The 13,710-nt window shown below is 38.9% G+C and overlaps 1 protein-coding gene across 5 annotated transcripts in view; it reads right to left on the bottom strand.

The window, feature by feature from the left end:
• Positions 1-258: 258 nt before the first annotated feature.
• Positions 259-13,710, bottom strand: part of babo (TGF-beta receptor type-1 babo) — a 149,360-nt gene continuing 135,908 nt past the window's right edge. For 4 of the 5 annotated variants that reach the window (XM_065220737.1, XM_065220738.1, XM_065220736.1 and 1 more), the window contains exons 5-8: positions 8,911-9,147; positions 2,814-3,047; positions 2,225-2,748; positions 259-2,149 (exon numbers count right to left, since the gene is read on the bottom strand). In XM_065220737.1, the coding sequence (XP_065076809.1) occupies positions 1,988-2,149; positions 2,225-2,748; positions 2,814-3,047; positions 8,911-9,147 (1,157 nt within the window). In that variant the 3' untranslated portion in view covers positions 259-1,987. The remainder of the gene's footprint in view (positions 2,150-2,224; positions 2,749-2,813; positions 3,048-8,910; positions 9,148-13,710) is intronic. The other variant, XM_065220740.1, reaches the window with a different exon arrangement.

A 13,710-nucleotide genomic window follows, 5' to 3' on the forward strand; every position in this document is an offset into this window, starting at 1 on the left:
AAGGACCAAACTTTTTCTGCAGTTTTTTTTTATTCAAAACAATATTACGGAAAAATGACAACTCCTACAAAAATGTGTTGTATGGATGACTTTTAGTAAATTGTCAAAGTTTTCCAAGTTAGAAAATTTCCTAAAAGTAATCCATACAACACATTTTTGTAGGAGTTGTCATTTTTCCATAAAATTTTTTTGAAAAAAAAAATCGGCAAAAAAAGTTATTTAAGGTTATTCTAGATAAATTTTGGAAAAACTAAGTATATGCAAAGTGGCTTATTTAGTCAAGGTCCACAAATCCAGAAAGTTTAATTGAAATCTTAAAGGGGGCTGCCAGCTCCAAATACGATTTGGCGCGAAATGCGTCATTATGGGAATTTTGTTACGAAATTATTTTTGGGTAGATATATAAACGGGGATGATAAAAGCAAAATTGTAAAACGTAATTTTTCTTATAAATATTAAAAAATATTAACTTCTTGTACAATGTTCAGGCTTAATACATACAACTATAAGACAAGTCATTGTACATAAGAATGACCAAACAAAGTATTGGGAGGGGGGGCTACATTTCCATCCTCTGTTGCAATGAAGATTGTAAATTGTTGTTTAAAAGATTGCCATTTTTGCAATTCCTTTTGTTGTAAGTCGCTCAGATGATTTTGAAAGCGTATTTTTATATAAAAGGCCTTTCGAAGCTCAACCTATAAAAGGTGCAGCTACAAAGAAAAACCAGCTCTCAATTAACAACGTGCTCAAATAACTCCAAGTTGAAGGCAGGCGTAACATTGGCCATAATAAACATGAAGAAGAAAAATAATTGCTAAATAAACCCTTCCACTCCGTGTTCAACATTTCCTCTGAAAATAAGTTTGATAATACGCAATATTTAACCACTCGTTTTTGTATGGAAGAAATACGCTTCAATCTCGATTCCATAAGTTTTTTTTTACAGTCAATCATCCAATATATCTGCATTGTTCATTTCATCTGAGGATTTTTCGTCATAAACTGTGTAAATGGAGGTACTATCCTTGCATCAACATGATCCAATCAAATCTAAATCCTAACATCCGATACAATCCACAATATGCGTGAGGAAAAATAGTATGAGGAAAAACTAGATATGTAAACTATACTAGACACATTAACACTTCATTCCCGATTTTGCCTTCCGGTTTCTTACGTTCCTACACTTTTCGCAGCACTATGCGGTTTCCACTAATGTTTGCTACTGATTGGTACTATAGTATGTGTTTGTGTGTGTGTGTATACAAATGTTGTATGCATAATATGCGATAGGGCTTCAAGCCCCCCGAAAAAAAATGCACCAAGTGTGTGTGTGATAAATAAAGTTGACAAACATAAATAATAATAATATATTACTATATGCATCTGCTCTGAACCTAAGGCTTCACAATAAAAATCAACCATTCAACGCTCATCGGTCAACCAGTTTCCATAATTTAAAAAAACAAACTAAACACAAACATCGACGATTGATTTGATAGTACGTACGGACAGTGTTTGTTACCAAAAAATGGTATCCACGCTTAACTACGGATCAGATTTTCAATTTTCCGTTAAACCTAATTCTCATCTGCTCGGCTACCTTTTTGCTACACTAGCTGTTCACTTTTATACATTTACAATAAACTGTAAACTTACACAACTAGATTTATCACTCGCATTCCCCCCGCATTCATCGTCAGCTCACGCAAATACTCGCTCCACCACTAGCGGAGCAACCTAAACTCATTATCTCCAGCATTCACCTTAAACCTAAAGATCATCCTTACCGGCTATAAAAAGTGTATGTGTGTATGTTAATTCCTAAATCGAGAGTTCATGTGTTGACCGGAAGTTCTCACCTCATCTCAACTTCTTCGGGTCACCTTTTAAAAGCTGCTGGAGTAGTAGTTGTAGTAATAGTAATAGTAGTAATAGTAGTTGTAGTAGATTAGACCCACGAGGGATCCCGGGTGGCCCACCTCTAGCGAATGTTGGCGAGTGTTTTCTTGATCCTGAGTGCGGTAAGACGGGCGGCCGGATTCTGGTACCAGCATTCTTTCATCACCTTCGAGATCGAATGCAGCGTGTCGGACGCGATCCATCGGTTCGGTATGCTCGGCCGTTGCCGATCGATGCAGACAACCTATTTTGTTGTTGTTGTGGTTGTAGAATATTAGAACTGACATTTATTCGCTCAAGCAAACGCCCATGAACCTACCTTTCTCATCTCCTCGATCGTGGGATCCGGTTGCACTACGTCGTAGAAAGGCAACTGGTACTCATCGTAGATGCCCCCGACGTTACATCGCCGGGCAATTTCCCACAGGACCAACCCGAATGCGTACACATCGGCACGCTTGAATGAATCAAACTGATTCACGTTGATCGTTTCGTCCAGCACTTCCGGAGCCATGTAGCGTTTCGTTCCCACCCGGTGGGTGGACGGAATATCCACGGTATCGGTGGCCACATTGTGACGCACCGCCAACCCTAAATCACCAACGCAGCACGTGAGGTTCGACTTCACCAGGATGTTCTTTGACTTGAGATCTCGATGGGCAATCGCTGGCTTTCCTCGGGTGCCGACAATATCCATGTGAAGATGCGCCAAACCAGTGGCAATTGAATAGGCCATTTCAACCATCGTCTTAGTATCGATGTAGCGTGACATCAGGAAATCGAACAACGACCCATTTTCATGGTAATCTGTGACGAGCCATAGCTGAGTCCATGTGCCATTATCTGGTTGAAGAGAAACACCATCAGCACAAACTTTCCCAACAAATCTTCCCCTCCAAATACATCACCTTTATTATCAGCAGCAATAAATCCGAGTATGTTCTCGTGCCGCAGCATAATCGTCTGATAGATTTCCGCCTCCCGGAACCAGGAGCACTCCTCGCGGCTGGAGAAAATCTTGACGGCCACATTCTCGCCACGCCACTTGCCGCGCCAGACCTCGCCGAAGCGACCCTTACCGATGACCTCAACCAGCTGGATCTGACGGGCAATCGATCTCTGCACCAGCAGTGGCAATCCGGCTAATATGTTCGGAAAGAGATAGAGAGAGAGCGGGGAGAAAGTAAACACAGAATAAGAAATATTAGAAGCGATTCAATCGAAAGATGTGTGGTATGAGTCATGTGTCAGCATTAGAATGGCAGCGTGGAAATTAATATCGACACAAGGGGCAATTAATCATTTGCGGTGAGCACTCTCCGAGAAGAGTCAAATTGACTTGAAGTGTAGCGAAATAATAAGGATGGAAACATTGTTTCCTAGCCGATTAAGGACAAACTAAATTCCATACTACGATTCCGCAGTGATCCAAGCATGATGTACCTTAAGTTTGTTTTCATTATTTTAAGCATACAGGGCTAGTAGGGTAGGTGTACCAGTTTTGGCACAATCCCATCGAGTTGGTATCAGTTATGACTCTGCCCCTACCTAATTTAAATCCCATAGGTTAAAATTAGTATAACTATTAAGTAGTGTCATAACTGATGCACCTTCACCTACTGTTGAGTTAGAAAATAGTGATTTAAGTATGATAAAATAAACAATACTTTTCAAACGTTTTCCGTAGCAAACGATCCAATCTACCGCTCTAAATGTACTAGTTTGTGGAAGTGATTCTCAAAAACCGATCAAAATCAACATTTATTCTGGCGAAATTACTTATTTTACTTAATTTTGGGTTGCTGAATTCGAAACTGAAATCATATTTCAGTAAAATGACCAATTTAGTATCATAAAACATATAAAACTGATGTTTATTGCCTAAATTTAGGCGTATTTTTTAAAGCTATTTTGCGATAAAATATGCAGTTTTTTGCAAACCACAACTTGAAATTTGTCCATAAATCACCAGATTTGTTATCAGCGAACACAAATCAAGTACAAATACAAACCTGATTACTTCAAACTAGGGGAACACGATTTTTCAGTAATCCAAGGAACACATCTTAGTCCTTGTTACTTTTCATGCCTTGTTGATAGTGACAAGACTCGGCTTTGTCCACCGAGGATGATCTTGAAACAAGGAAAAAATGAGTTAGTCTTCATCTATGTGATTCCTAATCTTCTATTCGTTGTTCCCTAGCTTGAAGTGGTTAAGACTAGGGTTCTGACGCATGGTCATTATCGGTGTAATTCCTTAATTTTGTTGCTAAGGTATCCAATTTTGACTGTATGTCACTAATATCAATAGAAATAAAGTTTCAAACTGAAATAACTTCGGAGTTTCTTATCTTATCGATTTGGTATGTTCAAATGAATTGTTCAAAAACAATTTTTCAATCTCATGGGCATACTAAGAGATGAGGGCTAACTATACCCCGCCCCCTTCACTCATAAAGGGTGTCCACGATGAAATTGCCACACTATGAAATTGCTCTAACTTTTTAACCGTTGGGTAGAATTTAATGAAAATTTGGGTGGATTTAGTTCATAGTGCATTATTTACATCCTGCAAGTTTTAAAGTCCTGTGATCAAAACTCGCGGAAATGGAGTCGAAAGAACAGCTCGTGCGTGATAAAATCTTGCGCATTCATCACGAGAACAAGGATCTCTCGCATCGTTCCATCGCTAAAACGTTGGGAATCGCGAATTCCACGGTGTCGCGAGTGATTAAGCGGTTCGAGGAACGGTTGACCACCGATCGGAAGCCCAGAAGTGAAGGAAAAAGTATTCCGTACAACACCAAAAATCACAACCGCGTAGTTGGGGCCTTCAACCGAAATCCGAACGCCTCCGTTAGGGATGTGGCTAAGAAGCTGCACCTAAGCCGAAGTTTTGTCCAGAAGGCCAAAACTAAGGCTGGGCTTCGAACGTTCAAGGTACAAAAGGCCCCTAATCGCGACGAGAAGCAGAACAAGTCCACCAAAACCCGTGCCAGGAAGTTGTACCTCAACATGCTGACGAAAGTTGAGCGCTGCATCATGGACGACGAAACATATGTGAAGGCCGACTTCAAACAGACCCCGGCAACCTGTTTTTCACGGCCAAGGATAAGTTCAGCGTTCCGGAGCATGTCCGCACTCAGAAGATGTCCAAATTTGCGAAGAAATTCCTGGTTTGGCAAGCCATCTGCACGTGCGGGAAGCGGAGTGCACCTTTCGTGACCCAGGACACGATGAACGGACAGGTGTACATAAAAGAGTGCCTCCAGAAGCGGCTGCTTCCTCTCCTGAAGGCCCATAACGTCCCAACAATCTTCTGGCCGGATTTGGCCTCATGCCACTACTCCAAGGACGTGCTGAAGTGGTATGCGGACAATAAGGTCAATTTCGTGCCGAAAATGTTCAACCCTCCCAACACTCCGGAGCTCCGCCCCATCGAGAAGTACTGGGCGATTATGAAGCAGCACCTTCTTAAACGACCTAAGGTAGTGAAGACAGTCGAGGAACTGAAGAAAGTATGGGTTTACATGCAAAAAACGGTTGATTCACAGGTTGTGCAGAATCTTATGGCCGGGGTTAAGGCCAAGGTGCGGGCATTTGCGTATGGACTGTAAATAAAATACGAGTAAAATGGTAAAATGAAGTTTAATAGTTATTTCTCAATCCCTGAAAATTTTATGGCAATCGGATGAAAACTCGAATTTTGCGAATCAATTTTGTGTGTGGCAATTTCATCGTGGACACCCTTTATAAATGGAAGTAAAGCTTCAAACTGCAATAACTTCGGTGTTTCTGATCTTGTCAAGTTGGTATGTTCAGATGTATTCAAAAGCATGTGCTGCGTTTAATAGGCGTAGTTAGATATGGAGGGGAGCTTACTGTATCCTTTCCACCCCTCACTTATATCAATGAAAGTAAACATAAAGACTGAAATAACTTCGGAGTTTCCCATCTCTCGAGTTATTTTGATGGGTTATTCAACAACATTTGCTTAATCTCATAAGAGCAGTTTGAAAGCGAGTACCCCCATTCCCTTCCGTACTCTTTTGGTGCAGTATAAAATGTCAGATATATTCACACACAAATGTCATTGGATTGAAATGATTATGTTTCATTTTATTATATTCAACGATTTCTCAAGGTACTCTTTCCGATGCTGTTCCATCCCCTGAAGCAAATATTGCTGTTGAACTAGGTCTCGGGTGAATTTCTTGATAAGTCAGAAATTAGTTTCACACCTCATTCAACCATATCGTTGACAACGGTATCGTTGACGGTATCGTTGACGGTATCGGAAGCAACTCGTTGTATCGCATTGAAATAACCTGTATCATTACTCCACTTGTTTGCCGGTTTTTGCATGAAGTTGGTCGAAATTTCGAAAAGGAATCAGCACTTTTAGAAATGACGTTTGACTTGGGAGCTCAACTGAAACGTAGCCCACTTTAAGTAAGCCCAATAAGCGTTGTTTTAAATGTGTTTTCTATATGCGGGTGGCTATTTAATATTTCAAATAAAAGCTTTTTATAGGAATAATATAGCAGCTGGACTAATAAATCAAACAACATCTCCTCACTAACAAATAAACGGACAAGTGGATATTAAATATTTACACTACAACAATTTTCGTTTTAAAAGTTCTTATAGAGTACCCCCCCCCCCCTCGATTTCAAACAACGCTTATGAGATTGAGCAAATATGTTTGAAGAATTCATTCTGAACATATGAAATCGATAAGATAAGAAACTCCGAAGTTATTTCAGTTTGAGACTTTACTTCTATTGATATGAGTGAGGGGGCGTGGTATATTATTACCCCCCCCCCCCCCCTCAAACTACACATATGAGATAGAGCAATTGTTTTTGAATAATTCATAAGAAACTCCGAAAATATTTCAGTTTGGAATCTGACTCCCATTGGTACACGGGCAGTGTTGGCAGCAAAAGGGATTTTTGGTGTTTAATTCAAATCATAAATATTTGAATAGTTATAACTTTTTTTAGATACATTATAGCTTCAAACTTCCTTTGGCAAAGTTGTTAGGCACTTCATGGACTATATTTATACATCAGCAATTCCATAGAAAAAAAGTCATAGTGGGTCTCAGAATTTCATGAAAATTGGTATAGTTCTTCCTTATCAAAAAATATTAGACTCGTATTTTTTATTGCGCCATTAGGGTGACCATTTCCGTGTTAGGGTGGTCCAAAAAATCATTTTTTTTCAAAAATGTCTTTTTTCAAAAATTTATAACTTCTGAACCTCTTGACCGATTTTTAAGATTGACCCTTCAAATAAAAGATGTTTTAATGTAGTTTTAAGAAAAATTATGAAACACTCAGAGATATTTGATTTTGTAGGAAAAAAATATGCTACAAATGCTTTTTCTTGATTTTCGCTGCGAGGGTCTTCAACAACTTCTTATTTTAGTATTTTTAATTGAAAGATCATTTAATTTTACATAACATCAAAAAACTGGTCTACGTGGTTTATGGACAGCCTCCAGGCTGAACTGAATGTTGCACCCAGCTTGTAAGTTACTCATAGATTTCATTAGTCACAGCTGCTGTGACTCGATGGAGACGCATTGTGAACTACCTTGTGTCTTCATCGTTTCCATGCACGTGTGGTGCATATATTGCGGAGCAATAATTTTTTATTTTTAAAAAAATTTATCTCCAAAACTGCTTCTCCGACATCGCTAATTTTTAATATATTATGTAAAATTAAATGATCTTTCAATTAAAAATACTAAAATAAGAAGTTGTTGAAGACCCTCGCAGTGAAAATCAAGAAAAAGCATTTGTAACATATTTTTTTCCTACAAAATCAAATATCTCTGAGTGTTTCATAATTTTTCTTAAAATTACATTAAAACATCTTTCATTTGAAGGGTCAATCTTAAAAATCGGTCAAGAGGTTCAGAAGTTATAAATTTTTGAAAAAATACATTTTTGAAAAAAAATGATTTTCTGGACCACCCTAACACGGAAATGGTCACCCTAATGGCGCAATAAAAAAAATACGAGTCTAATATTTTTTGTTATGGAAGAACTATACCAATTTTCATGAAATTCTGAGACCCACTATAACTTTTTTCTATGGAATTGCTGCATACTTAGTTGCACGGTTCATTCAAAATTGTGGTCTCTAGAGATAAAAATGCAAAAATGTTGATTTTCCCATACTAATTTCCATACAAATTTCAAACGCAATGCAGAATGCCGAGTTACAACCAATCGTCCCCAAATTTTGCACAGTTGTTTGGGACCCCAAATGAAATCAAAAAAAGGTTTTTCTCGATTGGTGAGGTAAAGTTTGCGTTTTTTCATATAACGATGATCCACTCTAATGACCACAATGTGCTTCGTATGTATGGCTAAAGATCACGTGTAACCCTCGTCTATCCACTTAAAAGTGTGTTCTAACTTTTGTTTGCCTGTGGACATTTTTTAAAAACGTGATTTTGCTACAATGCATGACATTTTACTGTACAGCCCTATTTAAATAAAACAACTGGCCAATGTTATCAACACTTTACTACAGGAGTTTAAAAAACATATTCTAGTCATAATTTTCTGTATATTCAAGATATTTGCATCAATAGACATTTTTCAATTTGGCCTAATGTCAATGTGGAGCAAAATCCTAGCGAAAATTTGTTACATCCGTCTTCTTCCTTTGTTGTCTCTGGCCCATAGTTGCTAAGAGAAACTCTTTGAATTCACCCCTTTGCCTTGTCACCCTTGGCGTCCACTACCCGCTCATTACAGCGCTGTCTGGCATATTGAACCGAATTTTGCCAATCTTTAGAGAAGTTTGACTCACGAAAAACGTGATCGTCTGAAAATGTTGGGGAAATACAAACAATGATAGGGTAGCGGAACCTATTTATGGCATATGATGCCATCGTTGATTTATCGTTAATACTCATCCAAATCCGCATAAATTTATGAAATTCTGTTCAACAACAACAACATACTCTCAAACACTTCCACTCACCTGATCCGGACCCGGAAGTGGTCATCTCGATAAAGTCCTGAATCGTGGTATGTCCGTTCAGAATGGGATAGCTAGCTCCGCACACCGAGTCCTCCGGCAAGATTTGCCTAGCTCCGCTGTTCCTCTTCCGGCGCCGCAGCATCACGAACATCAGGCTGACCAGAGCCGTGAGGGTTACCCCTGCTCCTACGACCAACACGATCACCAGTACATTATCCAGTTTGTCCACCTCGGGGGCTGTTTATTCAGCGTCACCGGAAAAATTTCCCAAATTATTCCAGGGCACGTAACCGCGCAGCGTGTCGCAAATGAAAATTAGATATATTTTTTCCGTTCCGAAACGTCAGGTGAGCGACGTCAAAACACGAACGCAGCAGCAATAAAATAAAAGTTGAAAGAGGAAAAAAGTTTTATTAGAAAATCAGCAAGATAAATCAAAGTTTATGCTCGTTTTTCGTATTCTCCGCACTGGTCCTTAGGACCGAGAGCAGATTTTCTCTGGGATGAGGAAAGAGGAAAGGGAGAAAATCTTTAGGAAGGACAAAAACTCGCAAATCCTGTTTCGCTAGTTAGTGAAGCATAAAATAAACTCTATCCGGATAGCAAGAAGCATACCATGCCATGCAGGAAAAGCAGCAGCACAAACATAGGAAAGCAGCGGATAAAAGAGGGATTAGTATCATGCACAAGTATATTCCGTTTTACTACCACCATCACCCGTGAGAAGCGCGTGAGTGCCTTCAGGGAGAAGTCGATTGACAAAAAAAAAACTGAAGAAGGTCGGATGTAGGAAGGAATTTTCCTCCTCCGACAGCACCCAATTCTTCCTCGAGCATCTCCTCCGTGTTAGCATCACACATATTACTCTCGTAAAACAAACAACTTGAAAAGCTCACATAAAAAGCGCTTTTTTCGCATTATTATTCCACATGCAACATTTAGTACAGAGCGAAGCGAATAATAAAATAAAACATATACCCCCACCATGATGTAAGCGGGTGGTGGGGAAGAGAGTGAGTGAGTGAATGAGTGAGTTAGTAAGTGCACCCGCCTGTGGCATAGATGGAAGGAAAACAGTTTGAGCGGAAAGTTCAATAAAAGCCAGCACTCGTCGACGAAAAAGGATGTTAGGTTTAATATTTATTTAGTGCTTATTTTTATCATCACCATGCATAACAAATAACACCGGCAGTACAGTTGGGGGTAAGCAGCAGCACCACGCGAAGCGATGTTGACCCTATACTTCCTCTTCTGGAATGAACAAATCTCGATGAACATTTCAAATGGTCCTATCTGCTTTGATCGATTCTCTTCATCGACTTTCTCTTTTCATAACCACTGTTATGCAAACAGATTTCGCGCTAATTCTACCACATAGTTTGATAAAGGAGGTTCTTATCTAGCGTCCAAAACGTCAAATACAACAGGGAAAGGTTTTGCAGCTGAGTTATTAACGAAAGAGAAAGTCGATGAAGAGAATCGATCAAAGCAGATAGGACCATTTGAAATGTTCATCGAGAAATCATCCAGATGATGTTGTAGCCTAATAATAGGTTTTTGGTGATAATAAAAATAATTGTTATTTTATATATGTCTACCGTTCACCTTTCACAGAAATGACTAATATGTAGAGAAGTGGAGGAAAATTTAAATTTACATTGTATACATCCTATACGATTTAATCTCCAATAACAAATTGTATTTCTGAAGTCTTACGATTTTATCCGATATAATATGTACTATTATACGATACCAAAATATAATCGATCAAATTGTGTATTCAATACGATTACAACATAACCACCGTGTGCCCAACCTATAACCTTTGTATGACTGGTTTTAGTTGTAAAGAAGTTTACTCAACATAATCCCATCAATATGTGTTACTTGGGTGATGAGTTCCAATCTTATATAGTCACTCGCTCACTCGTGTATCCTGCACACCCGTGCAGGACCCCAATACAGATCTACAGAGCAGTCGGGAGCAGGAGGGTTGTTAAGTTGACCCACCCTAATATCGGTAGTTCGTGAGGATTTATTTCTTCGGGAATTTAAAAAAAAAACTGTCATAGCTCCGGAGCACCGAAAACTTCCAGCACACATGCAAATACAGAAACTCCTGAAGCTTCCGTAGAACTTAAAACTATCCGAGCTTCGAGGACTCGCATCGTTTTTTAGTTCTCAAAATAGAGTTTGAATGATTTTAATGTTCCGGATGTGCCGGGATTTTATGGAGTTCCTGAAAAAACATGGAGCTTTAAGTATGGAGCTTTTCACAGCTCTGGGATTTACCGGGAGTATCAAAAGTTCTTGCAGTTCTTGCTCCTTAAGTATCAGGTGTCTCGAAGCTTCTAAGATTTCAAGAGCTCTCGCACTTCCGACTGTTCCTTATGTTTTTGGTATTTCGATAAATCAGGATGTGTGTAAAGTGGTCGGGGTATCTAAGATTTTAACAGTTTGGATAGTTCTGGGACTTTTGACAGTTCTTGGGACTTGAACGACTCCGGAAGAATGTTTGGAGTTGTATAAATTTAAAAATTATCAGTGTACCGGATTTTTCCGGTGATCTCAAGAGTACTTTTAGCATCGGAATTATCTGAAGCACCTAAAGAGGAGAAGCAGGAATAATCAGGAGTTCCAAGTATGCGGAGTTAAGGTCACCTTTCAATACAAACATTTTTATATATCGTACTACCAATTTATCAATGTGTTTAGTATCGCCCTAATCAGATTTTAATTTTATTTATATAAATAGCCAAACAACTTCTGCTTCGGCAATTCTTTCTTTCGAAAGATCCGAGAATTTACGAGATTTCAAGTTGAGCCAAGAGTATATCAAGAGCAAATTTTCATTATGTCGAAAGTAACATTCGCACCGATCCGAGAAAAAGTAAGTTTTGTTTTTATGACCGAAAAGTTATTCCTATTAGCAATTAAACACATATAATCTCACAGTGATAGCAATATTCAACATATTAAACAGGGTTTTATTTAATCATACAAAGCAAATCGCTAGCTTTCATGCTAAAAATACTGGATTTTGAGTCAAAAGTTATTATACGTCGTTTGGTGGCCCTCTAATGTTACTTAAGTCAAAGTGTATTTACCAGGATATTCGGGAGAATTATCAATCACGTCTGCTTACGTGCGGCCCATTCATCATTTTAGGACCAAAGAAATCATTTTAACCCTCCGTTACGCGCGCCAACTTTTGTAACACGAGTACTCGCGCGGTGTACTTTGTACAACAGTGTGAGTTTTCCTTTGCAATTTTGCAGCCGAGCTACCAATCGATATGAAACCAACGGGTATTCCTTAAAAAACTTGTTTTTAACTAAACAAGCTTAACTTTTATCACAATTAACCCTAAAAAAATACGGATAGTAAAGAAAATGTGAATGGAAACCGCATAAACGGTGGGATTTGACTTAATTGGTTACAACATAGACAATCTCGAGATCCTGACCAGATAGAAAGTTACTGTCTTCGGAAAAGTTGTTCAGAAGGTCAAGGCCTTTTCGTTGGTGGACAGTAGTTCAGAGTTTTCTCACTTCGCGGCGCTAGTATACATGTAAAATTCTCGCATATATAAAATATCTCTAGATCTTTACCAGATAAAAATTTAATGTCTTCGGCAAAGTTTTTCAGGATCTTTTCGTAGGTGGAGTAGTTTAGAAAATTGTCACTACGTGGTGCTGGTATATACGTGCAATTTTCGCATATACAATAGCTCGAGATCCTGAGCAGATAGAAAGTTACTGTCTTCGGCAAAGCTGTTCAGGAGATCGGAGATAACCTTTTCGCTGATGAACAGTTGTTCAGAATCTTCTCACTAGGTAGCGCTCGTATACATGTTAAGTTCTCGCATGTGATACATCACTAGATCCTGACCAGATAGAGGGTAAATGTCTTTGACAAAGTTGGTCAGGAAGTCAAGATCTTTTCGTTGGTGGACGGTTGGCTAGTATACACATCCAATTCTCGCATATACAATAGCTCGAGATCAAGGGGTCAAGAATTTTTGGTTGGTGGGCAGTCACCCAGAATTTTCTCACCACGTGGCGCTAGTAAACGTGTACAATTCTCGCGTATGCTATAGCTCGAGATCCTGAACAGGTCGAAAATTACTGTCTTTGAAAAAGTTGTTTATGAGTTATGCTTGGTGCACAATAGTTCAGAATTTTCACACTACGCGGCGTTAGTATATACGCGAAATTCTCGCATGTAAAACATCTCGAGATTCTGATCAGATAGAAAGTTACTGTGGTCGACAAAGTTATTTAAGAGGTCATAACTTTTTCGCTAGTGGACAGTAGTTCAAAATTTTCTCACTACGTAGTGCTAGTATACACGTGAAATTCTCGCATGTGGTTTGTTTCGAGATCCTGACAAAAAGTTACCGTCTTCGACAAAGTTGTTCAGGAGGTCAAAGCCTATTGGTGTACAATAGTTGAGAATTTCCTAAGCGGCGGTAGTATACACGTAAAATTTTCACATATAAAATATCACGGGGTTCTGAAAAAATAGAATGTTACTGTCTTCGGCAAACTTGTTCAGGGGGCCAAGGCCTTTTGGCTGGTGGACAGAAATTCATTTTTTTACATCATTGCACTTGTATACACGTGCAATTTTTTTTTTTTTTTTTTTATATATATTATAGTTATATATTATAGAGTGTTAACTCTTGGGTCATTCGTGACTTGTCCGGGGGTGAGATTTGAACTCGTGACTTTGGTGTGAGAGGTATGGATGTTAACCACTACGCCGGAGTCGTCCCCACGTGCAATTCTCTCATTAGAT

Source organism: Ochlerotatus camptorhynchus, unplaced genomic scaffold (genome assembly GCF_037179485.1).
Source record: "Ochlerotatus camptorhynchus isolate MF236.1 unplaced genomic scaffold, CSIRO-AGI_Acam_v1.1 ptg000131l, whole genome shotgun sequence".
In the NCBI taxonomy this organism is placed as follows: Eukaryota; Metazoa; Arthropoda; class Insecta; order Diptera; family Culicidae; genus Ochlerotatus; species Ochlerotatus camptorhynchus.